This window comes from Lepidochelys kempii, chromosome 7 (genome assembly GCF_965140285.1).
Source record: "Lepidochelys kempii isolate rLepKem1 chromosome 7, rLepKem1.hap1, whole genome shotgun sequence".
In the NCBI taxonomy this organism is placed as follows: domain Eukaryota; kingdom Metazoa; phylum Chordata; order Testudines; family Cheloniidae; genus Lepidochelys; species Lepidochelys kempii.
This window is the reverse complement of record NC_136386.1, coordinates 29,158,236-29,182,959: the sequence shown is the minus strand read 5'-3', so window position 1 is coordinate 29,182,959 and position 24,724 is coordinate 29,158,236. Positions and strand designations below refer to the sequence as shown.

Here is a 24,724-nt window from a genome sequence, read left to right as displayed (position 1 = left end):
TCCATGCTGGGACAGGACTTTGACAAGTGTCACCTAAATACTGAGACAGTGTAGATTGGAAGCATAGTAGTAATAATAAGGTGTATAGATATCTATCTCACTATAGACCTTCAATGTCTTAAATGTAAGGCACTCTCAGGAACCGGGACCACAACCTGGGGGATACAACCTGTGGCCAGAATAGCCTCAGATCGGTCACTTCCATACAAACTTGTAGGTCTATCCTGCGATCAGAGGTGTAATGAGAGTACACACCCAGGGTTCCTGTCTGGGTTTGTAGAACCTGTGCTGCTGTGTCCTCATTACTATTTTTTGCCATGCTAACTAGTGTGCAGCTAGGGGAGGTTATGCCCCTGTTAGCTTTAATCACGCTTCTGACTGCAGTGTACACATACACTCACATACACATACAGCTGCTCCCCAAGTCCTACGATCCTCCTCCATAAATGACATGTACTAACTTGCCATCAAGTATATTTGTTATAAAACAAGTAAGGAAATTACAAAACAACACATTTAGCAAAAGATTACAGTGCACTATCAAAGCTAAAGAATTGAAAGTCAAAGCTGACACCTCAGGCCAGATCCCCAGCTTGTGTAAATAATCACCACTCCATTGAGGTCAGCGGAGTTACGCCAGCTACCACCATCTGAGGATCTGGCCTTTCACCATTTACTTACAAGATTATCAGTCTATCACACACAGCACTGAATGGTAGGTCACCAGAGCCCTTACAAAGCCCAGGAACAATGGGTTGATTTAAGGACGGAATGTCAGCCTTTCTAGTTATTTAGCTTTTTTTTCTTTTGTGCCTGTTATTGTCACACCCTTGTTATTTCATTAAATTTAATGCACCATTTGTAGGTAAGGATCCTCTCCCTTTCAATAGCAGCTTGGGTTTTGGTTTCAGGTTTTGGTTTCTTTTTAAGTCAACAGAGATAATCCAGACTGATTTATTGCTCTTCCCAGAAGCAGTTATTTGCAATTCCTACAGCCTCTAAACTTTTGCTGAAAAAAAGGCAGCTACTGTCCTCCCTACTTTGAATTTTGTCTTATAGAACGTCCCACTGAAGATTTCAGCTCAGCCGCCCCCACAGATCAACATAAGGTAGCATGCCGTTGTGAGCCCGGCTAAACCTGGTTACAAGCTGAGTTAAAACCAGATTGAAAAAATATGCGTCACCGTGCCCTTATTTTAAGATAGCTGAAAGAGACAGTTAAGGGGACACACCTCAGATGAGGCCCAGGAAGGAACACCCTGTGGGCAAAGGGCTCTACTGGGTATTGTTCTTACTATGCGTGGGGGTGTGTGTGGTAAGGCCGAACACACCAAAACTGAGAACAGACAGAACAGAGAGAGGCAGAGGCAAAAAGCAAGAAAGCCAAGCGGCCACCTGTAGGCACCTTGTGACCCTGGAAAAGTTAGAGCGTGCATTTTTGGGCCTGGTGTTAGCTTATAGCCTCATGCCTCATTAGCCAAGAAACTGTTCTTTTGGTTTTGGTTCCTCCTGTGTTCGGAGAAGCAAGACTTTGTATGTTTTTTGTAAACAAACACAGCTGCATCAAAGAAAATACCAGGCTCTTTCATCAATTGCTACTGCAAATGGAACAACCCCAGCACACTTAACTTTGACCAGCTGCTCAAGTCAAAAAGAGGCAACACAAATCCTCAACAAACTCAGTTTCAATTCCGCCAATCTAAATCTCTTAGTAGGTTTAAACATGATTTCTGCTTACATCCAGCACCATATCACTCAATATAGCTCAAAAGAAACCACTTCCCCCATTTGACTCCAAGACTTCTACAGTTTCATGCCACTCTGATTAGTAGTAGAGATGTGGAATGTTCCTCTCTCTTATCTCCAATAAGTCAGACCACTAAATGAACCTGGCCCAATTGCTGTACCCCACATGCTCCTAAGGCAAGCAGGTCTGGGCAGAGTCAGGTCACAGTTCTTAGCTGAGTCTCTAAGGCACATTTCCAGGTGCAGACCTCATGTCTGCACCCCTTCCATGGGATGTGGGGATCCACAGTGCAGCCGCCTTAAACAATGGTACTAGTGCATCAGCTCTCTTGAGCCCCCAGTTGCTTATACGTGTTCCCTTAGAGCCCTACCTTGTGGGCACGCTGAGTTTCTCGATTAACCCTTTCGGGACAAAGTAACAGGCAAACATGAACACAGAGTTAGCAAAGGATTTTCTGAACCACAGGAACTTTACTCTTAAGAAAGCATTAGAGAGTTACAGATCTTTGCAAAATAACAAACAGTCCTGACACATTCCTTCTTCTAGTTTGATCTTGTGCCTTCCACAAATCTGAGTTCTGGCCTAGATTTCAGACTAGACAGAGTCCCACCTACTTTCTCTCTGTTTCCAGCCCAGACTTCTGGCATGTGGACAGCCCTCCTGGTCAGAGAAACCGCTCCCCCACAGATAGAGTCTCTTTCCCTTTTTGCCCAGGTGCTCCAACCGGAAAATTCCGGATCCTTCCCCCATGAGGCGTCTTTATAGACTGTCCACTGCCCCATGGTGCTGGGTCAGTAGTTGAGAGACGGTCAGAATTGGTTTCAGAGTAGCAGCCATGTTAGTCTGTATTCACAAAAATGAGTACTTGAGACTAACAAAGTCTCTAAGGTGCCACAAGTACTCCTCTTCATTCAAACTGGACATTCTAATCCAATATGAAGGTTACATAATGAAAGTCAGGATGAAGGTTAGCTAAGGTGGAGGTTGCAATACAAAACAGAGTTCACGATTAGGTCCTGTCACAGAAGCACCCTGGCAGAACACACATGGAAACTGCAGGTGATGACAGGCACCATTAATGGGTTCCAAATATAAATTGAAACAACAAAGATCAGGTTCGTTCTTCCCACCTCTGAAAGCCAGCGGTCTGATTCTTCTCTCACATACTCCAGTGTTGTTCCATTGGTCTCAAGGGGGTTACTCAGGAATGACTCCTGCCAGCCCCAAACATTTTTAATTTAAAAAGGAAAAACTTGACTTTTCCCCATACAAGAACAGCTGTTTTTGCATTATTTTCACCTTTCCCAACAAAAAATACTCTCCACAACCACAAACCTCTTCTGCCGAAAACCTAGAGGAATGGGAAATATACTTGGGAAACTCAGAGCTGATACTTGTGGAGTTTCCAAGGAACCACGAATCAGAGCATGGGTTGGGTTTTGCCCTACTATGTAAATAGGGGCCATGGTCCTCCAAACTGCAGATTTTCGAAGTCTCTCTTCTAGCGTATCTTGTGGGGCTAAGATATTTGTGCACAGTGCTGGCTTGTGTTATTCCTTGGGCTTCCATGTACTCCTTGACACCATTTGCCTACAACCTGCAGAATGCCTGGTGACTACGCGAGGGTAGGTTGACAGTACAGAGTAGGAACTTGCAGGAATGAACATTGACCAGGCCAGCATTCTTTGCGGTGCATATTTCCCTGCTGGTTTGTTGAGGTATGATGCTGTGCAGCATCACCTTTGGAGACATGCCGCCGCATTCAGCCACGTAACACGGGACATGCAGATTAACAACACCCACAGAACTAATTTGGAGGGTCTGAAAGTGATGGAGCTGATGCCACTTTTCTCTAATTAGAGAGAGTAATCTGCAGAGTCCACACATAAGGACACTACTCTTCTATTATACATTTTTAGTACTGAGTTCCAAGTTGTTTCTTCTGCTGCTTTTAATTAAATCCCTGATTTATCCCCTTTCTAGACACAAAGAATTCACCTGGCTTTTACTTTCTTTAACTAGAAAAAGAATGTCACAAATCCAACATACTTTTTTCCCTAGTGGACAAATTAAATCCATTGTTAAATTTGATAAAGCGAATGAGGTGAGCTGGGATGCTCCTGGAATTAGTGCAGAAAGAGCCCACGGACTCATGTCTGTAGGAATATGCCAATACTTCAGAACAGATGTGCTGAGAACAAAGAATATCACACGTCTATACAAATGGCAACTAAGAGTTGCAAATCAGTGTTTAATTAGATGAACTCTTAGCCCCTGTGTCGTGTGAGTCAATAGTAGGCTTTTTACCAAAGGGGAAAGTAGGTTAAAGTGACGTGAGCATGAGATTAATAACGAGTGACTAAAGCCATCATAGGGATTCTGTTGGTGAAAGAGACAAGCTTTTGGGCTCCAGAGAGCTCTTCTTTCAGCCTGTGTAGCTCAAAAGCTTGTCTCTCTCCCCCACAGAAAATGGTGCAATAAAAGATATTACCTCACCCATCTTGTCTCTCTAATATCCTGGGACCAAGATGACTACGACACTGCAGACAAACCCGTCATGCAATGTTGCCCTTATCCACGCGAGGTCTGACAGTCAGTGGGCACTTACCATCACTTGTCTTGCACCCAGCTGCACCACCTCAGACTGAGATTTTCCATATGTCTCTTCCAGTAACAGAAATGAACACACTACAGCATGCATTCTAGTTCCCAGTCATTACGGCCCTCGTTTTAGGATCTGGCGGCACAAGATATCACAGAGCAACTATTTTGGGAATGTGTGTGACATAGTGTAAAAGCATTACCAGTTTTCTGCCTTCCACCATGCTGATCTGGGTGGGATTATTAAAGAAAAGGGAAAACTGGTGCAAAGGAGGCTGTCATGAGGGAAGGTTATGTTCTCTTCTTCTCCACATGGCTAGGCCTCAGGCGGTTGTTACCCAGAAGTTTGAGTTTGTTGTGCTGGCTGTAAGCTGTGTTTTTGGAAATGAGGGGCAAGCCCTGAGGAAAAGGATGTTAGGATTTTTGAATTTTCCTTCCCTGGCTTGTGAGTCTGCACACTAGTTTTTAAGCAGTTACTTTGGACTGCAGTGAAATCCTCTCCAACTGGACAGTGAACTAAGGAGAAATATAGAGAAATTACAGGATTTACACAAGGAACCCATCCCCTTCCTGCACAGAGATGTTATCCTAAGCCTGGGTTAGAACTCAGAACTTCCTAATCCAGTGCTGTGTTCACCACTCTCCACCACGCTGCCTCTGACTAGAACGTTTGCATAGGCATGTGCTTCCTGTTCAGCCATGTGGTTTTGAATTACCGTCGGCCATTATACATCACACTCTTATCTCGTCCCTGTTTTAACTAAGTCACTTTGATAGTATGATGTATTCAATGTTAGTGGAATGGGTGCACTTTCTTACATTTTACTCTCAATCAAAATAAAACAAACTAAATAATATTCCTACAATTTATTTTAGCACTCACAACATGCAATAGGGGAAAACGTATTTAAATGCATTCTCTTTTGACAGAGATTGGAGCAAGTCCTCTACGTAAGGGATGACACCAAAGAACTTGACATTCCTCCTGTTCTAATCTTCTGTGATTATTGATCACACAGCATATGTGGATGGCCAGTGACTGCTTTCTGAAGAGTTTATTTTATGATCCTTACATTTTACAGCAAAATGTAATCACTCAACTCAGTCAAGCTTCCTCAGGCCCTGCAGACTGCTCAGCCAAGTGAAACAGACAAGAGCTCCAGGCAAACAAAAAGCCACATATGGGTTGAAGAACAGAAAAAGAGAAAGGTTAGATAAGTTTTTTTTTTTAAAAGCAACATACTAGCATAAGTAGGTTTACAAGATACACAGCCGTTTATATTTAGCAGTTAACACTCAGTATTACAAGTGAAAGACAGCACAGGAAGTGAAATATGCATCACATAGGTTAACCACAAACTTTAATCTACATTTTCAGTACCTGTTGTGCACCTGTTTCTGGGAAACTGTAATAGGATACAAATATGGAAAAGACTACAAGAAACAGACTCAGGAAACAAATGTTTTGGTATCATTGTCTCAGATTTTAATAAAGGCAAAATGATATCTTGCACTTTGGTGCTGATGTGGAGGGCTGATAATTGCCTGCTCATTTAATGGTTATTCTCATTTATCTTTCTTTGAACCAGCATGTAAATAAAGGAAAGATTTGAATTACTATTAGTATGTAATGCAGACAGTTTCTTACTTGTATTATATCCATACCACACAATGTAAAAAAAAAAGTTGTTTTCCTAGTTTATCACTCAGCATTAAAAAAAAATATGCTCGCCTCATTACCATTATACCTAGCAAGTCTTAGCACACCGTTGACATAGGTCATACAACCAAATGGAGGATGCTAATTCTGAGAATTAGTGAACTCTGCTTGACTTAGCTGATGGCAATCTTGGTATACATATCATCATGCAAAGCTAGATACTGGAGTGATTTGTTTTTAATAAAGTCCTCATTTGCACAAGTGTGTAAGACAGACGAGTCTGGTTTCCTGACACAGCAGGGTATGTGGATTAACCAAGATGACAGGAAACACGGAATAATGTGCGTCTACAACTCTTAACGAGGTACACATTATTAGAGTCAAACCTTTCCCAGTCTCAACCCTTTTAATCACTGGACCACTTCCCAGACCATCCAGCTTGCAACTCACCAAGAGGACCTGAGAAGAGGAAAGAAGGACCCAAGGCCTGCATAACACTGGATTTAGGATGAAGCTAACTCACCAAATGTGTGTCTACACTGCAAGGTAAGCCCAGGGTTAGTGGGACTTGAGTCAGCTGACTCATGTTAGGAAATCCTGGGTTTGAGCATCTACATTGTATTTTAACCCTACAATAGGAATTTTCTGACCTGTGCTCAAACCTAGGGCTCAGTGCGCAGACCTGAGTCAAAGTAACCATGCAACAGAGTCCCTAGCCCCGCCCCCCTGAAATTTGGCCACTCTAGCTCTAGGACCATGGTACACTGTGGGAAAACTTTTACTGCCTCTCCTGCACGTTACCAGGAAGCAGCTTGCTTCGCAAAAGTCTTGATCAGTTTGCTCTCTATTTCAAACCCAGGAGGCTCTCTGACAGTGTGCTTGCAGATTGGTGATGAGAACAGAATGGGTTAACGCTGACCTGAGCTGCTGCTGTCTGCAAAGGGGGCAGGGGGCTTCCGTTTTCAATAGAGGGCACATCAGATTGTTGGGATAAAGAGGAATAAGAAAGTTGTTCCATGGAATTGTGGGATACTTCCGAATGATTTCCAGGACCTGAGTCAAGTGGGGTTGCAGCTACGCTGTAAAACAACAGGGCTTGGACCCAGCTTGACTCGAGCTCGGACTTTCAGCCCTGCGGGTCCTGGGACCCTGGGTTCAAGCCTTGGGTTAGCGTAATTGCAGTGTAGATTCAAGGGGTTTAACCTTAAGCACAGGCTTACATTGCAGTGTAGACATACCCTAAGGGTCTTGTGCAACCCTGCCTGTGGTCAGCGGAGAGAGTCCCATTGACTCCCGTGGAAGCGGGATCAGGCTCTAACATTCAGTCCAGACAAGATAAGGAACACTGTAGACTGAGGAAAGGAACTGCGGGTACATCTACATGGGGTGGGGAATAAACCCATGGCAACAAGTCTCAGAGCCCGGCTCAGCTGACTTGGGCATGTGCTACAGGGCTACAATAGCAGTTTAAACATTGCCACTTGGGCTGCAGCCCAGGCTCTGAGACTCTCCCCGCTCGCTGGGTTCAGAGACCAGACTCCAGCCTGAGCAGGAACGCCTACACGGCTATTAGCCTCATAGCATGAGCCAGCTGACCCAGGCTCTGAGACTTGCTGCTGCAGGGGTTTTTTTTTTTATTGTTCTTGCATTGTAGACATACCCTGGCAGACTTATGACAGGTTATCTTGGCAGCCCTGACTGATGGAATGAGGCCCCAGTGTAACACAAGTCTGCGATTTCAGGGTCTTGTTAGATTCTAGGCTGTTTCTGGAGGGAAAGGATTTTTATGCAGAGGTCAAATTGTACCAGAGCTCTGGAATCTGCACTGGCCTCCTGTTGATTTTCAGGTGGAATTTAAGTTTTTGGCTTCAATCTATAAAGCCCTACATTGTTTGGGGCCTGGTTACATGAAACACCACCTCTCTCTGCAGAGAGTCACGATCGGCTGAGATGCTCCAGGCAAAAACCTGCCCAATCTCATTTTAAATGGGAATAGTTGCTGGTAGGGCATTCTCTGCGAGGGATCCTTGACTCTGGGCCACATTTCCCCTTTGGGCCTGCCAGTACACTCATATGCTGACCTCCCAGATTCGCCAGAAAATGCTTTCAGAGCATTTGAGGAGGTGCTGAGCTGAGGAATTTAGGATGATTAGACATGGATTTTGTCAAATGTGGACCAGCTCTAAATAAAAAAAATTTTCATGGGGGGGTTGGGTTTTTTCTTCTTCTTTTTTTTTTTAAGATTGTTTTCTTGATAAAGCTGGAAAAAAATCACCTTTTCTCTCTTTTGGTTTGTCACCTGTCTTTTTCTCTTCCTTCCCTTTTTTGATGGCAAAAAAAGGGGCGAGCAACGACATATTGCAAAACAAAAAAATTTTCATTAAAAAATTAATTAAATAAAAAAATAATGTCTTTTCAAAACCTGCACAGCAAAAATAACTTTGAGAACATTTGAAAAAAAAGATTTTCCATTTTCTGACCAGCTCTGATCACAGTAATGTGATGGTGGGCACAACTGCATGAAGCTGTACGGGCAGCTCATTACGTGTATGGGTTTGATTTTTTACTACTGTAGGTCTTGATTACCATTAAAGCTACGGACAGGGATTCATTCATTCAAAGTAGAAAACAACTGAATCCTTTGTCAGCAGAGTGGCTTTTTTTATAAGGGAAATACTCACTGGTGCAGAACCTTAATTTTTGACACTGTTAACAAACTCTGGCTACGTGGACCAGCTTTCCTCTTTTACAAATGTCAGTTAGAAAATGTAGAAGTCTGAAGAGGAAACAAATGTTAAATGAAACCGTTTAAAATTACAGTAATGTGACACTTTATTCATTTTTCTCCTTGCATATCAGCACTACACGATTGCTATCACTAGAAATAGACATTACTCTCATACTATACCTATGTTAAATGTTGATCTAAAGCTTTCAGTATCTTGGAGATCTGGCTCAGGTGTTAACTGCATGGATTTTATTTAAATAGATAAGCACTTAAGTGTGAAAATAACAAATACAGGTAAACAGGAAAATTAAATTACAAATTGAATTAATACAAATCTCTTATTCTATGAACTAAATCCGGTTATTAGCGCAAAACCTTTAAAACGTTTTAAAATACTTATGTAACATTATTTACAAATTATATAAATAAATCCCAGATTACTTTAAAGTTAACCAATACAACAACAAAAAAGTCACCTTTTTGTACGGTGTATACTAAAAATGTTCTTGTTTATTGGTCACATCCCAGTTTGCAGTATAAAATGTTTGTTCACTTACATTAAAATGGGCTCATAAAATGAAATAAGGAAGGTGTTTTCAAAAGAGAAAAAATTATACATAAGTGATTAATATTAATCCGGCTTCTCAATGTTCTTTTCTGCATGGTTTGCAGTAGTTATTAGAAGTCTCTTCTACAGTATTCATTTTGTGAACATGTCATCTCAAAATAGCAGAGACAAACACTTTTAGCAAAAGAAAAAATTCAGTACATTGCTTGCATTTCACAAAGACCATTTTATCAGAAGGGAAAGGACAGAGAACGGAATGTCAGTGGCCAGCCACAAGCCTTTACAACATTTACCTTAAAGGCAGCATTTATATAACTAATCACAGACTATACACATCCTGCACTGAACAGCAATTGAAAGGATTGAAAAAATATACATTTAGGAAAACAAGAGACTGATGGTTTTCTGATACCTTTGATAAAATTAATGCTTTTCTCCTTGTCTTTTTATGTAAAACCAGCATAAACACTTTCAACAACTACAATTACTTTTTCCTTTAACATAATATATGCCAGACAGCTAGCACTGTACGTGATAAATGTACAATGAAAGCAGAGAAAACACTGAAATTCTTATGCGGACTCATGAAAATATAAAGCCATACAGATTCAAAGTGCTATGAATACTGAATTCAAGTGATGGTTTATAGCATGTACTAAAGAAACTAAATGGAGCTTGCTCTACAGGTGACCAATTCCTTCAGCTATATCTTCAGTCTCCCCTTTAGCTGCTTTGGTGAGAATTTCCATCCATTTTGTTTGCTGTTCTTCATCCTCTGCACTGAAATATATAGTTTGCTGGGATTGGCAAAGCTTAAAAACGTGCTTCACTTCAAACTTCTCACCAGAACTTGGTAAACTGACTGCGTATCCAGGCAGAGGTATAGCACGTGGAGTCTGCCCATCCTAAGACACAGGGGGGAAAGGCAAAGGTGAAACCCCTCCAAAATATAGCATTTGAAATAGAGGGGAAAAAAAGGCAATGCACAGAATATAAAGGCTTCCTCTCACCAACATGTAAGAATGATCTGAGGGAACTCATTTTCCAATGGTTTTCTAATTAAGATCTACCTGGAGCAACAGGTAGGGGGACACTTCAGCTCAAAACACCAAGAAAATACCATCGGTCACAACCTACAGCTAGGGTGCCATATGGCAATTCAAAACACAGTTTTATAAGCGTGTTAGAGTACGTTTGCACGTCAAGTGGGGTGGGGGGGGGGAAAAAGAGTGATTCTCAGCTCGTGGAGACATGCTTGCACCAGCCCTCATTGAGCTGGTGTGCTAAAAACAAAATGCAGCTATGGAGGTGGGAGGGGCCAGCCACCCCAACCCAAGTACATAGCTAGGGTCTTGGACGGATAAGTAGCCCCTCCCAGTGCTGCAGCTGCATTCTATTTTTAGTGTGCTTGCTCCCTGAGAGGTAGCATGGGCATGTCTCCTCCAGCGGGAATTACACCTTCACTCAAAGTGCAGACATACCCTTATTGTATCTAATTAGGTGACAAACCTTTCTTATATTGTTTTATAACAAATAATTACATGTATTATATACACACACGGGTGCACACCGTATGTCACCCCAGGCCACGTTCTACGCTGACTTGCGTTGAGTTCAGTGCAACAGCTGACTTGCACTGAGCTCAGTGCAATAGCTCAGGGTACAAGCTGACACAGAATTTGACCTGTACAGCAAAAATGGTTTTAAATCTAGATTTTATTTTTTAAATGATTCAGTGGTTCTTATTTTCATTTAACAGACTCTCCCTGTTCAGGCAGTGGCTAGGGATTTCTGTAGCATTTCAACTATGACTACACTCCTTTGGAAACCTGGTATTTTCCGCCTTTAGTCCCTCTTCAAACATTATATTAGCTCAGTCTATGCTTCCAACCAAGGATGACCAAATGCGATTCTCCTAGATCCCAACAAGATATCCCTATGGCTAACTGGAGGTCATGTACGCAGAGCTGGCTTTTGCAAGCAACAAAGAATAACTGTAGTTCTCCTCTAGTTTGTGGGGGGATCCTAGAAGTACACAGAAGAATCCCAGCTTTCATTCACCAATCACTGGGGTTGAAAGCTTTATTCACACTTCCACAGCTTTGGAGTCCAGAAAAATCAGACCCAGAGATTCTTGGATTTCTGAGAAGACCCTGGAGACGAGTTCAGAGATTGAAGGAATAGCACTGATGTTACCAGGGCTGCCATAAGCTCACTACCATCCATGTGCTTGAGGATGAACCAACTCCTCTGCTGAGCCACAAGGGGAGGCACCTCAATAGCATGAGAGCACCATGATCTAGTGGACCTAGCAGGAGACAGTGCAAGAGTCTAATCTCAGCTGACCCTGACCGTATTTGTGGCCTTTGTCCAGTGACATAGGCCAGGAGTTTCAAAAGTGGGATCCTAAAGCCAAATGACTAAATCCACAGATGTTGAGCAGCCCCAGGAGCTCAATCTACAGGAGTTCAGCAGGAGCTGCAGATACTCCACACCTCTGGAAATCAGAACATTTTACTTAGCAGCCTAAATGTTACACACCAAAGTTGGGGCTTGAGCTCTCTCTGTGCCATAGCATCTGTGAAATGGGGAGAATGTTAGAGCAGGTTATCCTGCCAAAAGCATGTTTATAAGGGAATTCCATCCCTGGTACCAAGGGATGATTATATGATTTGGGGTGATCTTAAAAGTTTAACACCTGAATTCAAATTCGTGTAGCATCTCATGCAGTCAATGTATGTGAGCATACATAGTTATGGAGATAAAACTCATTTTATTAAATTAGCATGTGAAGCCTGATTTGCATACCAATAGTATTATACGAGCAAGATTTACTTCAACTCGAGTTTGGTTTTGTAAAGCTGAAGTTAACCTCTTCATTGAACATGCTGGCTCAATCCTCTAGGCCAGCTAAGAGGGGGTGGAGAGAAGGACAAAGCGGCTTTGCAGCTTCCAGGTCTCAAATGGCTCAGCACAAGGCTGGTCTTCTAAAGCTGATTAGAACAGTGTGAATGCTACTGTAAACTGCACCAACAGCAAAAGGCCCCAAGGAACTATTCAAGCAGCAGGGAAATATCAGAACATTGGGGCACCCCAGCCATGGCTATAACTGGGGAGTGGCAACAAAAAAGCTGTTACGATGGCTCTATGCCACCTAGAACTCATCTTCATAGGGAGTATCCTTCAATGGGCAGGTCCATGTGCATTAGGGTAGCACTGCACTGGGAGACTGCTGTGAAATGGCCGTAAAAGATCGAAGTATCTGGTTCTGATTTTAGATACACCGTTATTGTGAAATATCAATCCAGGGAAAATTTCTAGACACTGACACCTAAGCTGTAGCTACAAAACAATGCACCCGTTGTATTTGCATGCACAGACTGAGCGTTACCTAGGGAGGTGGTGATATCTCCTTCCTTAGAAGTTTCTAAGGTCAGGCTTGACAAAGCCCTGGCTGGGATGGTTTAGTTGGGGATTGGTCCTGCTTTGAGCAGGGGGTTGGACTAGATGTCCTCCTGAGGTCCCTTCCAACCCTGATGTTCTCTGATTCTGTGATATACATTGGTGGCATGGGCCTAGTTGAAGCAAGTAAATACAGGGTTTGTGGGTGTAATACAAGCACATTCATTTCCGCAGCAGTGAAGACGTGCCAGACTCAGGCCCCAGGTCTGCTTCATTGATCTCGTAGTTAACATTTAAGAAAATAAGGATTAAATATTTATCATGATTAAACTGAAGGTCACTGACAGCACTGGAAAATTCTTCTCTTTTGCAGTCCGGAAGTACAGTGTAAGAATAAATTGATGTTTGGGCTGTATCTGCTATTCCTGCACAATACTAACAGACACATTTAAAGTTAACAATGCATGTATCTTTTTTTTTTTCTTTTAATTTGACCAGTTTGTTTCTTCTCTAAGTAGATTTACTTTGTGTGTGTGTATTTTTGTATATAAACTTCTGGGTGGCCCAAGGTTGTGGACACTATTGAAACAAAAGGAAGGGAATCTGGGTTACCTTTGTGCAGCTGCAACACTAATCTATAAGGGGCTAGTCCTGCCCGTTGACTGCTGGAATGGAAGTCAGTGGAAATAGAGGGCACTCAGCACCTTGTAGAATCAGGCCCTTACTTGAGGGCACATATATACAGTTCTCTTTAAGGGTTCAGGAGCTTTTTTAGAATTCTTGCACTTCGTATTATCCCATCATTTCTAGGTGTGCACCACTTGCATCCTTCCTGTTTAAGTTTTAAATTGAGCGTTATGCGGAGCCTAGGCCTCGCCATGCTGGTCATCTGCATAGCGGTGCATTTCACATGCCATTTGTAAACATCTACTGGATGTGGCCTGCTGTGTATTGTGACATTTATGAAAGGAATACTTTGGACTACATGGTAGCAAGAAATTATCAAATCGAACTCAAGAGAATTCTCTCTCTCTCTCCTAGCAAAATGATAGATAAAACTGTGTTAAACTAAAATCAAACGGGTATCGAGCGTTGTCACTAATCACACGCAGCATGCACCATTTTGGTGTTACTGTCTATCATCTGTAGGATTCTAGTAATTTGAACATTAACCGTAGGTTTATTTGTTGTTTTTAACATTATGGCGTTGGTAATTACAACATGCAGGACTTGGGATTTCATGCAAATAACTCAAGTCCACTTCCTAACGGGGCTCTCTCAGTCAGTGAGCACCATTTTAGCTCCTCTGAATACACTAGCATAGCTCCCATTAATGCTAAGAGGAGTTACATATAAATAGAGGGAAAATAAGCCATTGGCCGCAATAATGAATAATAATAGATATAAAGATTCCTAATGATGGGTTTTCTTTATTGGGTCTCCCACACACACACCTTTGTGGAGTCTCAATGCCTTGAAGAATTCCTTACCTTTCCCCCTACTAGCTCCCTGTGCACCTAGGGACTGATCCCAAACCCACGGAAGTGAATGAAAAGACTCCTGTAGGCCTCAGAGGGAGGGCTATATATCTTATTCAGCAGCTAGGGTCAAGGATCCTATATATCAGGAATTAGAGGAGGTGCCTCCTATAGTCCTAAATGTTTAAAAGGCACTTACAAACTATGAAAATTTGGGGGGCACCACTGCTAATCTCATGCCTTGTTATTTCTGTATACCATAAGTAGCAATACCACAAAGGAGATTTATGAGGGATGGGATGGGAGTGTTATACAAAATGGATTGCCATCTAAAACACTAGTGATGTCCAGGAAAATAACATTTAAGAATTGTTGTGGAATCTATTAATCTGAATTGGAGAGCTTTTATTTATTTATTATTATCAGATAATGTAAGTACATTGTATAATATATCATTTGGAATTATACTGAACATTTGGATTATATGAGGGAATGCGGAATAGATTGCTCTGTAATTGTTTCCCTTCAGTTTGCCAAACGTGCTGGGAAGCACATGAGGGGGTGGGGGGATGCTATCTTGAAATAAGGGCTCATTTTCATTGTTATGGTTCCAGCCAGCAATTGTTGATTTCTGATAGGAAATCTATGGTTCTTGTTACTGAATGTGAGCTGGATTAACCTTGCCCTGTATGGGATTTTTTGGGGGGTGATTTATCCTATATTTGGAATAGTCAGAAGTACTCACCTTTGGATTTAATGAATGTTCTATACAGTCATCAAACTAATGCCTAGTGTGAAAGGTACCCGCTTCCCCAGAATAGCTCAAGATTAAGTGTGGCAGGGCAAGGAGGAAAGAATATGGTGCCTTTGATTATGTAAAAAGAAAAGGAGTACTTGTGGCACCTTAGAGACTAACCAATTTATTTGAGCATAAGCTTTCGTGAGCTACAGCTCACTTCATCGGATGCACGCAGTATGCATGCGATGAAGTGAGCTGTAGCTCACGAAAGCTTATGCTCAAATAAATTGGTTAGTCTCTAAGGTGCCACAATTACTCCTTTTCTTTTTGCGAATACAGACTAACACGGCTGTTACTCTGAAACCTTTGATTATGTAGAAATTCCCCCAGTCTCCAGGCATTAGTTTCATTTCCCCAACCCACATATGTTGAAAAGTTTTGCATGTTATAGCTGTTTCTCTTCTGCTGTGCATCCAATGGAACTGATTTGTCTGATATGAATTATTAGTGCGGTGCTGAGACACTGGATTGTGTGATAAGAGACAGAAATCCTCTTCCCAAGTCACATTGTGGGAGTGGAGCTGCTCTGCAGCAAATACTGCAGCCTCCCGTTTGCAGTATGCTCTGGAAATGATGTACTCTGCCTCTGAGCAGAAAAGGTCAATAGATCTGGGGCTCTTCCCCCAAGCCCCTCTGTGCACTGGGGTACATGTAGAAACTGAAGACAACAGAGTTGTGCAGCACACAGGGACTTCTGGTGGGAGGTCCCTACATCCCACTCAGTCTTGCAGAGGGGAAATACATCCATTCTGCTGCGTTCAGGGCACCCTACGCCTGCAAAGGGAAGGGGGCAACACTTGTCCCAAACAGAGGATTTAGTTCATATTGAACCCTATAACATATAATGTCCCCTGAAGGTGAAATTGCAGAGAAATTCATCACGTAAGGCCTATGTTCCACTTAACCTGAGTTTAAATGAGACTCAAGTGATACACAGAAATCATGCTGGAACTCTGCACTGGATGAATTTCACTTCAATTGTCTAATTTTTATGGGAAACAATATTTTCTGCACTATTTTAAAAACTTCTTCTACCCAAAACAGACTCCAGGTGAGATCTAAAGGTTAGGTTTTGCTGTATTCATTTAAGTCTCATGTCCAAGGTGATTTCTTTTTTCAAACTGACAATTTCAGCTATGCAGGCCCTGGTGCTAGAATGGAAATATGGCAGCTGAGTGCCTGTAAAATGGTTTGGAAGGCTACCCTGTTCCACAGTTTGAGTTCCAGCTGAAGCAAAGCCAATATCATATACACATATCCTTCAGTTGAAGTTTCCAGCTTCCTAAATATTACACATAAAAACACTACAAAAAGTGAGCTTAAAAATCCATTCCAATAGGACATGAATAGAATGCATGTCTTTGAGGGTGAGCTACACATATTTACACGTGTTATATGGAAGCTTTATTTTCCTACAGTTCTACAACACATGGATAACACACAGTCACAATAACTAAGGAAAATAAAGCACTCACAGTACATCACCCATAGAAGATACGTTTTCATTTACTATTAGATAAATTGGTGCCAACCAAAAGTAAATCCACTGACATCTCTGGAGTTGCACAGTGGAAACAAGGAGCTGAATTTGGCCCAAATGCTCCCCCCAAACACAGATTAAAACAAGACCACTGGCACATAACAATAAATGAGATGTGGAGCTGTGCTACTACAGCTAAATCTGAAGGACTTCTACTTTCAGCATGGTTGTTCTACTTTTCCAGCAATAATGGAGGGTTTGATTTCATCATCTTACATTTAGTCTGAGTACCTTTGCAAAAAAATTTAACTTTTGTTTTAAAAAACGTACATTGCATAAGTAAGCACCTAACTTACCACAGTGTATTCCCCCAATCATTTTCAAAGAAACAATTAAAAAAAAAATAACATCAGCCCTAGAGCAGATGCTGTTAAGACATATGGCTTTCATTTCACAGAGTTCACTTCACCCATCCTTCAGAACATCTGAATTTGTGTAAATCCATCTAACATCAACCCAGAATTGGAATAGCATTAATCAAAAAAGGATTAAAGCAACACCATCCTATCAGAAACACTTTGCTGTCCTATGTATTTTCTAAGTCCTATGTATTTTCCATATAACAGGTCATTAACCCTTTTAGTATCTATTTTGAAAATACGCCTTTCTGAAACCTTAGGAATATAAATCTTAACTGAAATAATTATCATTGATTTATCCTTCTTTTCTGCTATATTTTTTAGAAAGAGATGTGAGCCTAGACATTTGCTTAAAATCTCATAAGCTCCATCTCCAGATAAGAAGGAAATTTGAAATCTCTGAGGCTTTGTGCTAAATTCAGACTGCCAAATTAATTTCTGTTGTTGAAAGTAAGCCAAATCCTTTGTCCTATTTCGCAGATTGACATACTTAAACTTATGCTTCTAGCTTCGGATGTCACTCAGCGCTAATATCACTTTTACCTGACTTCCTCCATGTAGATACAAGACAAGAGGTTCAGTCTTGGGGATGGTGACACACATTTTGCACCAAGTCTTCCCTTTGTCTAGGAACAGGAGGCGGCTGCTGAAAAGGCTGTTTTCAGCTGCCAAAAAGTTTGGTTTCTGTAAAAAGAAAACAGGAGCTGCTTATACGGATGCTTATGTGGTCCGGATACTTACAATTATACATTAAGTACAATATTTAGTCATACACAGCCAAGTGATTCAGAAGGGCAAATGCTGAGTAGTTCATACCTGTACAAGAGTTTAATTAGCATAATGTATCATCAAGATATAGTATGTTCCTAGGTACTCAGAGTTAGGTGCTGAACTATTGTTCTCAATGACTGGGGAGTTAAAATTCCACCGTGTAATTTGAGAAAAGCAATTAAGATGATACAGCTTGTTTCTTGCTTAGCACCAGTAGGCTGGGAGGAGATTTAAAATTAATGAAAAAGGTGTCTCAGCACAAGTGAACTCCATCAGAAAGGCACAGAGCAGCTGCAAGGATGTGTAAGAGCTCTGGGTTCACCATCAAGTAGTTCCTTTTACACCAATGTTAAGAGAGTACGAGAGTATGACTGAGGCATATGTGGGCCAGGGACCTCTTAATGGCAGAGGGCATAAGGGATACACACTATAGTTTACAGCAATCATCTGGGTCAGGTATCTACATACTAGTTTGCCAAAGGATGGCACATAAGGTCTCTTCCAAGAGGCAGAAGTTTACTGGTCATCATAATCATAGTGAAATGTATGGATGGATGATATTTAAGGAGTTATGTACCTGCACTGAAAACTATGTTCTTAAGGTACAAGAATTAAGACAGGTCACCAAAAGGTGGTAACAGATTCCATTCAGGCAGGGGCTGGTAGATGCTTCTTTCTCTGGCTGGTCATTGTAAGTCTATTTGCATTACTGAGCAATGAAGAGAATTGAATTCACGTGAGAGAACTGCAGAAAAAAACAGCAGGGGGTGGCATCCTGTTTATGAATGAAGAGAATTGATTTGAAGGGTATAACTGGGGGTCCTGATGTACACCCGGGATCCTTCATCAAGGAGATGAACTATCAGCATATTCTGTCTTATGAAAGGAGGGTCACAGCCAACCTGCCTGGAAAACACTGCGGAGACTTTTGGTGAGCTACATTTCATTCAGCAAGACAGTATTTTGTTAATTAAGATTAGGTTATAAAAGGCATGTGACAATTTTATTTTACATGTAACCATTTGTTTCAAATACTTTTACTTGATATCACTTGAATCTCTATTCTCTGGTACTTGTTTCCACTATAAACATATCTAAGTGCTGTGTGTCAAGTGGACCAGTGATCCTGAGCTGACATTGGTAAGCTGGTGTGTACTGTTCCTTTGGGAGCAGCAAGTCTGTATTCTGCGAGTGTTTAGTGGACCAGGGGCTGGACATTCCAGCAGGACGCTAGGAAGGCTCGAGGGTTGGAACACACCCGTATCACCAACCTGTAGACAGATTGAGGCCTGCCCAGGCCAGGAGGCGTGTGCTTGTGATGCCTGTGGAGCTGGGGAGCTGACCCCTGGTAGGCACAGAAAAAACTTCCCTCATGTTAAGGGCAAGTGGTAGCAAGGTGCCTCACAGCCCTGGGTACCCTCCAAGGAGTGTCAAAGCATATTGATCATTAATACACAAACATTCTGCCCCCCTACCCCCACCCCACCCCGGGCAAAATGGCTTTCCAGTACCTGTACCTCAGGATACCATCCTTCCATACTCCTCAAACTCAGAAATCCATCAGCCTTCCCTTCTGCACCAGCCTTGTTCATCACACTATTAGTTGTGGTTCTTTTTCGAGTGATGGTCCCTATGTATATTCCACATGTGAGTGCACATGTGACCATGTGCCTGAGTCCAGAAGCATTTCTTAGCAGTGTCCGTTGACCCACACTTGTGTAGTGCACCCCTTCATGCTCCTGGCTGAGGGTATAATAGGTTGTGTGGGTCAATGCCTCCCCAGTTCCCTCTTACCGTCGCATGGCCTGAATCAGAACTCCTATTCCTTCCTTAGTTGTCTAAGAGCGTGATCTACCTTTCATTCAGTGTAGATAGTTGTAGATAGTCTTTCTAGTGTAGGTAGATGAGTTAGTTTAGTTAGTGTAGTTTCTTTCCCTGTTTGGGGACTGTCCAACCTCCCTGGGGGACTATGCCTGAGATTCTGGGATTTAAAAACTGCGTTTCCTGCCCACGTTCATTCTTTGTGAGAGACAATCACCAATGGTGCCTCTACTGCCTGGACCAGGCACACATCACAGTGCGCTGCTCCATCTGCATGTCCTTCCTGTCCTGAACCCAGGAAGCTCAAGAGCTCTGCTTCCTTAAGAACTTGATGGAGGAAGCTCTGAGACTAAGGCACTCAGATCTGGGACCGGCGGACCACCCTGTACAGTGACTGTAACCGACGCTGAGTGCCCCTCACTGCACCTTGCACGCCCCGGAACCATCAGTATCGAAAGCCAAGGACAAGTCCCGGCATGAGAGTAAAAACACTTTCACAGGCACAAAAGCAGATCCCTGCTGCGGACTGCTCCCAAGCATTTCTTCCCCAAGCTGGGCCGGGTCAGGTGAGATGTCACGTACGGATCTGGCTGAACCAGTGCCCAAGCTTCCCTGTGAGGAGGGTAAGGCCAGGCGCAAACATGATCCAATGGTACCAACGACAACCCCTGTACCCAGACATCCAGAACACTCACTGGCACGTGCTCCACCCACTCCACTGGTACCTCTGCACCTCCCAGATGCTGCCAGGACCCTCTGGCATCTTCATGGGCACACTGCGGACTCTTTGATGCTCAGAACCTTTCTTATCAGCAGAGGAGCCGCTCGTACCCTATCAGCAGTCTCCACTCCTCTCCACCACTCGCAACATCCCTACTCCAGAGGGCAAAACTCTTCTGCTACTGCCACAGAAACCCGTTCTGTTGTCACACCGCAGCCCTCCGGTACCAGTGGTTCCACTTTTGCCGGAACCAGCTTCAGAGTCAGAGGAGTTCTTGGAGCCGGAACCCTCGTTCTCCCTGATGTCATGCCAAAGCCCGGCTGATAGCACAGACTGCCTTACTCCCTGGCATATGATCCAGCAACAGAGGATCACTATCCATGGGGCACACCACATCTGACGGACCCTTTTTTTGGCTCCGCTGGGGACACTGGGATCCTTACTGCAAACGCCAGCCACCATCTTAGGGATCCTATCAACCGTCCCCCATTCGCCCATCAGCGCCATCGGTTTATGAGGAAGAGGCAGACATCAAACCAGTAAAGCTGGCTCTGCCAGGTCCCACTGCTGCATCCTCACTGCCTGACAAGGCTCTCTCTGCCAGACGACCATCGCCAGTACCAGGACTTGCTCTAGGGGTAGAAGCAGACCTGGATATCCCATTGGAGGAGGTTCAGGACCCGCAACACCAGCTCCTGGACATCCTCCTACCCAGGGGCCCTCTTGGGGTAGCTCTACCCATTAACAATGGCTTCCTCCAACCAACATGGGCAGGATGGCCCAGCCCCGCTTCCTGTGCCCCCACACTGAAGAGGGCAGAGAAGAGGCATTTCGTACCTGCTAAAGGGCGGATTTTCTTTTTACACTTCCACCCCCCAGCTCTCTGGTTGTCCACACGGCAGCGCCAGAGGCATGCCAGCACTCACAGAAGTCTACTCCTCTGGACAGGGCGGCAACGAGGAGGGACCTGCTAGGCAGAAAGGTATATTCTTTGGCGGGAGTACAGTTCCAGACTGCAAACTACCAGACTCTGATAGCCAAGTATGATTTTAACTACACCAGGCTAGCAGAATTCAAGGACAAGATGCTGCCTGAGAAACAGCAACAATTCCAGGCACTGCTAGACAAAAGGATGACTGGTCGCCAAGGTGGGCCTCCAGGCAGCTGTGGACATGGTTGACACGTCCTCTCACTCTCTATCACGTGGGGTTGTTATGCGCTGGGACTTGTGGCTACACAATCGTCTGGCTTCCCCAGGCATGTCCAAATCGAGGGTCTGCCCTTTGACGAGAACAAATTGTTCCACGAGAAGATGGATGAATCCCTCCACTGAAGGTCTCCAGAGCCATGCTACGGTCCCTCGGTATATATACCCCGTCCCCAAGATGCAGACATCAGAGGCAACCATTCTGCCTGTGCCCATATGCTCCTTATCTGGCTAACTACAAACGTCAGCAGGAACCCCCATGTCAGCGACCCCGATCTCAACAGCCATGCTTCCCTGCCTCCACCACAACCATCTCCTCAACCCTCTCCCAGCAACAGGCAAAACATCAGTTTTGACATGCAGGTTGAGACCCACAAACCTCCCCCGATGCCACCTGTGCCGCCCCATATTGTTTTGGGGGGCCTCCTTCCCTATTTGTCCATAATTAAGGCCTGACCACCACGGATACCCCCATGGGACCTTAATATCGTTCTCTCTGCCCTCACAAAGCCACCCTTTGAATTGCTGGCAACACGCTTCCTCTCCCATCTCTCAATGAAAGTGACATTCTTGGCAGTCATTATCTCAGCCAGACTGGGCAGCAAATAGCAGCCATAATGATGGACCGCACCCCCACTCCCATATCCCACAAGCACAAAGTATCCTTGTGGCTCCACCCCAAATTCATCCCAAAAGTGGTGTTGGAATTCCACCTAAATCAGAGCATCGACCTGCTGGTTTTCCACCCCAAACCACATGCTTCCCTCACTAAGAGAGGCTTGCATGCCCCTCGACATCTGCCATGCACTGGCATGCTGCCTACACAGGACTCCACCCTTTTGCACATTGCCTTCATTATTTGCGACCATTGCCAAATGGCCCTTTTGTCCAAATGGGTATCGGGGTGCAGCTATGAATGCTACAACCAATCCAACACACCCCCACCTGATAAAGTCATGGCGCACTCTATGCGAGCACAAGCTGTCACACTGGCCTAACGGATGTGTCCTGGCAAGACATCCGCCGTGCGGCAATGTGGTGCTCCGTCCGCACGTTCACAATGCACTATGCCATTGCACAAGTGGCTACAGAAGCCACAGTAGGCCAAGCTATATTGCAGATTGCACTTCCATTGGTATTCTCGCACCCACCTCCACACTAACCACTGCTTGCGAGTCACCCACCCACGTGTGGAATACACACAGCAGCCATCACTCAAAGAAGAAGAGGTTACTTACCTGTAACTGGAGATTCTTCGAGATGTATTCAACTACCCGCCCTCCATCCCCTCTGCTTCAGACTGGATTCCATGATGGTAAGAGGGAGACTAGAGAGGTATCGACCTGCACTACTTATTATACCCTCAGCTGGAGTACGAGGGGAAGCATTACACACGTGCAGGTCAACGGACACTGCTAAGAAACACTTCTGGACTCAGACGCATGGCGCACATGCACACCCATATGTAGAACACAGATAGGGACCACAGATCTCAAAGACTCTCCAGTTACAGGTAAGTAACTTTCTCCTATTTGGTTTGTTTGTAGGCGGTCATTTGGTAAAGGAGGGCCTGGAAAACTGGCACCATTCCATGGTTCACCACTTAGCCTGCTTCACCATAGGCTGGCACCAAGATGCACAATCTTCTCTCCTGTAGGAAATGCACAAGATATTCTGTGCACCGCATACCTCCTTTAGGAGGATAATTACCCTAGTGTGGACTAGGCAAATGTCTTGATTTGAATGGAAAAAAAAATCAACGAACAAGAACATCGAGAAGGATAGAGTTAAGAAAATGCAGTATTTTTACTGATGCTCTTTGGACTGCATTATAGCCTGTGTTTAGAAACCCAGTTTTTTTCCAACATTATAATTAGCAGAGACTCTGGTATATGAATGGGAGGAAGTATGATGAACCATATCCTAAGGCTATGTGACAAAAGGAAAAAAAAAGCTTTTTGTGACTGAAAAAATGTCTGTACTGTATTGGCCTTTCCAGCGGAAAAAAGCTCTAGAGGATTTTTGGCATCTGTAATAGCACTTGTGAAGTGGCAAGCTCTCAAGTTGTTATTAAGCTCATTAACAAAGTTTTATGTAAAAAAGGAAGGGAAGAAACAGACTTGCTCAAATATTTCTCTTTTGTGTAGTTACCACCTTTATTGCATTTTACCTGATTCTTTGAAGACTTAGCACAGAGCTAAAAGTCTGAGCATGTGAATGAAAACTACTCCATTTCTTGGATTTTTACAGTAAGTAATCTGTTCTCTGAAGTAAAGCCTTGGGTCACATTTCACTGGCTTTTAAATAGCTTTCTGACTTTTAGGATTAGCAGAGTTCTCTGCTGTTTAGGTGCAGGCTTTAACTTTCTTGGCAGATACTTCTGCTGAAATGGCATTGATAGGTTATTGTGACATACTGCATGAAATACTGGGGCATACTCAATTTTATTCTTGGGCTGTAATCACAGGTGCATGGTATAACAGAGACTTTGCAGCTTGACGATATCAAGCCACAGAGCCAAATACTTCATTGTGCCTTGCAGAAGACACAGTTCAGGAAGGGAGCGTGCACCTATGGCTTTACCCCACTTTGCACCTCTAGGATTTGGGACCAAGATGAAGCTACAAAGTTGAGGTAGAGCACCTAGGCAACAGAGAATTCCATTAATTAGAAACGTCAAGAAACTGCTCTCACTTCTGGCAGCTGCCCACAACAGTCAAAGGGCTGCTCTGCAGCCAGAATAGCCAAAGCTCAAAGCACTGTAGTCAGGTCTCCTCCCACCCCCATCACACACCTAAGCACACCTCTGTGCCAGGGCATATGGTAGGGCAGGCAGTATTCCTTGAGGGACAGTTAAACACATATGACACCTCCACTCCCAGCACCAGGCCTTAAGCACACGATCATCCTTATTTCTTGGTGGAGCATGGAGCAGAGCACAGCTCACTCCGTCTGCCCCAAAGAGAAAAGTTGCAAAGACAGTGGCCATCCCACTCTACTACTGCTTGATGTTTCACACACAGGATTTTTCATTTAAAAATGGCTTGGCATGCCTTTGCATGAATCACTGAGAAAAATGGTCAATTGCACTGGCATTTTGTAGGAAAGTGAAATGTCAAGAGCACAAAGCTTTCCAGAACAGGAACAAGAGAAGTTGCATGGAAACAGATCTGATGTCTGTACAGCTACACCTAGAGCAAGCTGGGAAAGGTGCCACTCATTTGAACAGAATCGAATGTCCCAGCAGGCCAATTATTTAAAACCTGGGGGTTGAAATTTCCCTGCAAAACCGGTGTATCCCTGCATGAAAAGTACAAAACTC

At 43.6% G+C, this 24,724-nt stretch overlaps 1 protein-coding gene across 2 annotated transcripts in view; it reads right to left on the bottom strand.

Moving 5' to 3' along the window:
* Positions 1-8,815: 8,815 nt before the first annotated feature.
* Positions 8,816-24,724, bottom strand: part of FGD3 (FYVE, RhoGEF and PH domain containing 3) — a 190,304-nt gene continuing 174,395 nt past the window's right edge. For both annotated transcript variants that reach the window (XM_073351571.1, XM_073351572.1), the window contains exons 18-19: positions 17,426-17,566; positions 8,816-10,209 (exon numbers count right to left, since the gene is read on the bottom strand). In XM_073351571.1, the coding sequence (XP_073207672.1) occupies positions 9,985-10,209; positions 17,426-17,566 (366 nt within the window). In that variant the 3' untranslated portion in view covers positions 8,816-9,984. The remainder of the gene's footprint in view (positions 10,210-17,425; positions 17,567-24,724) is intronic.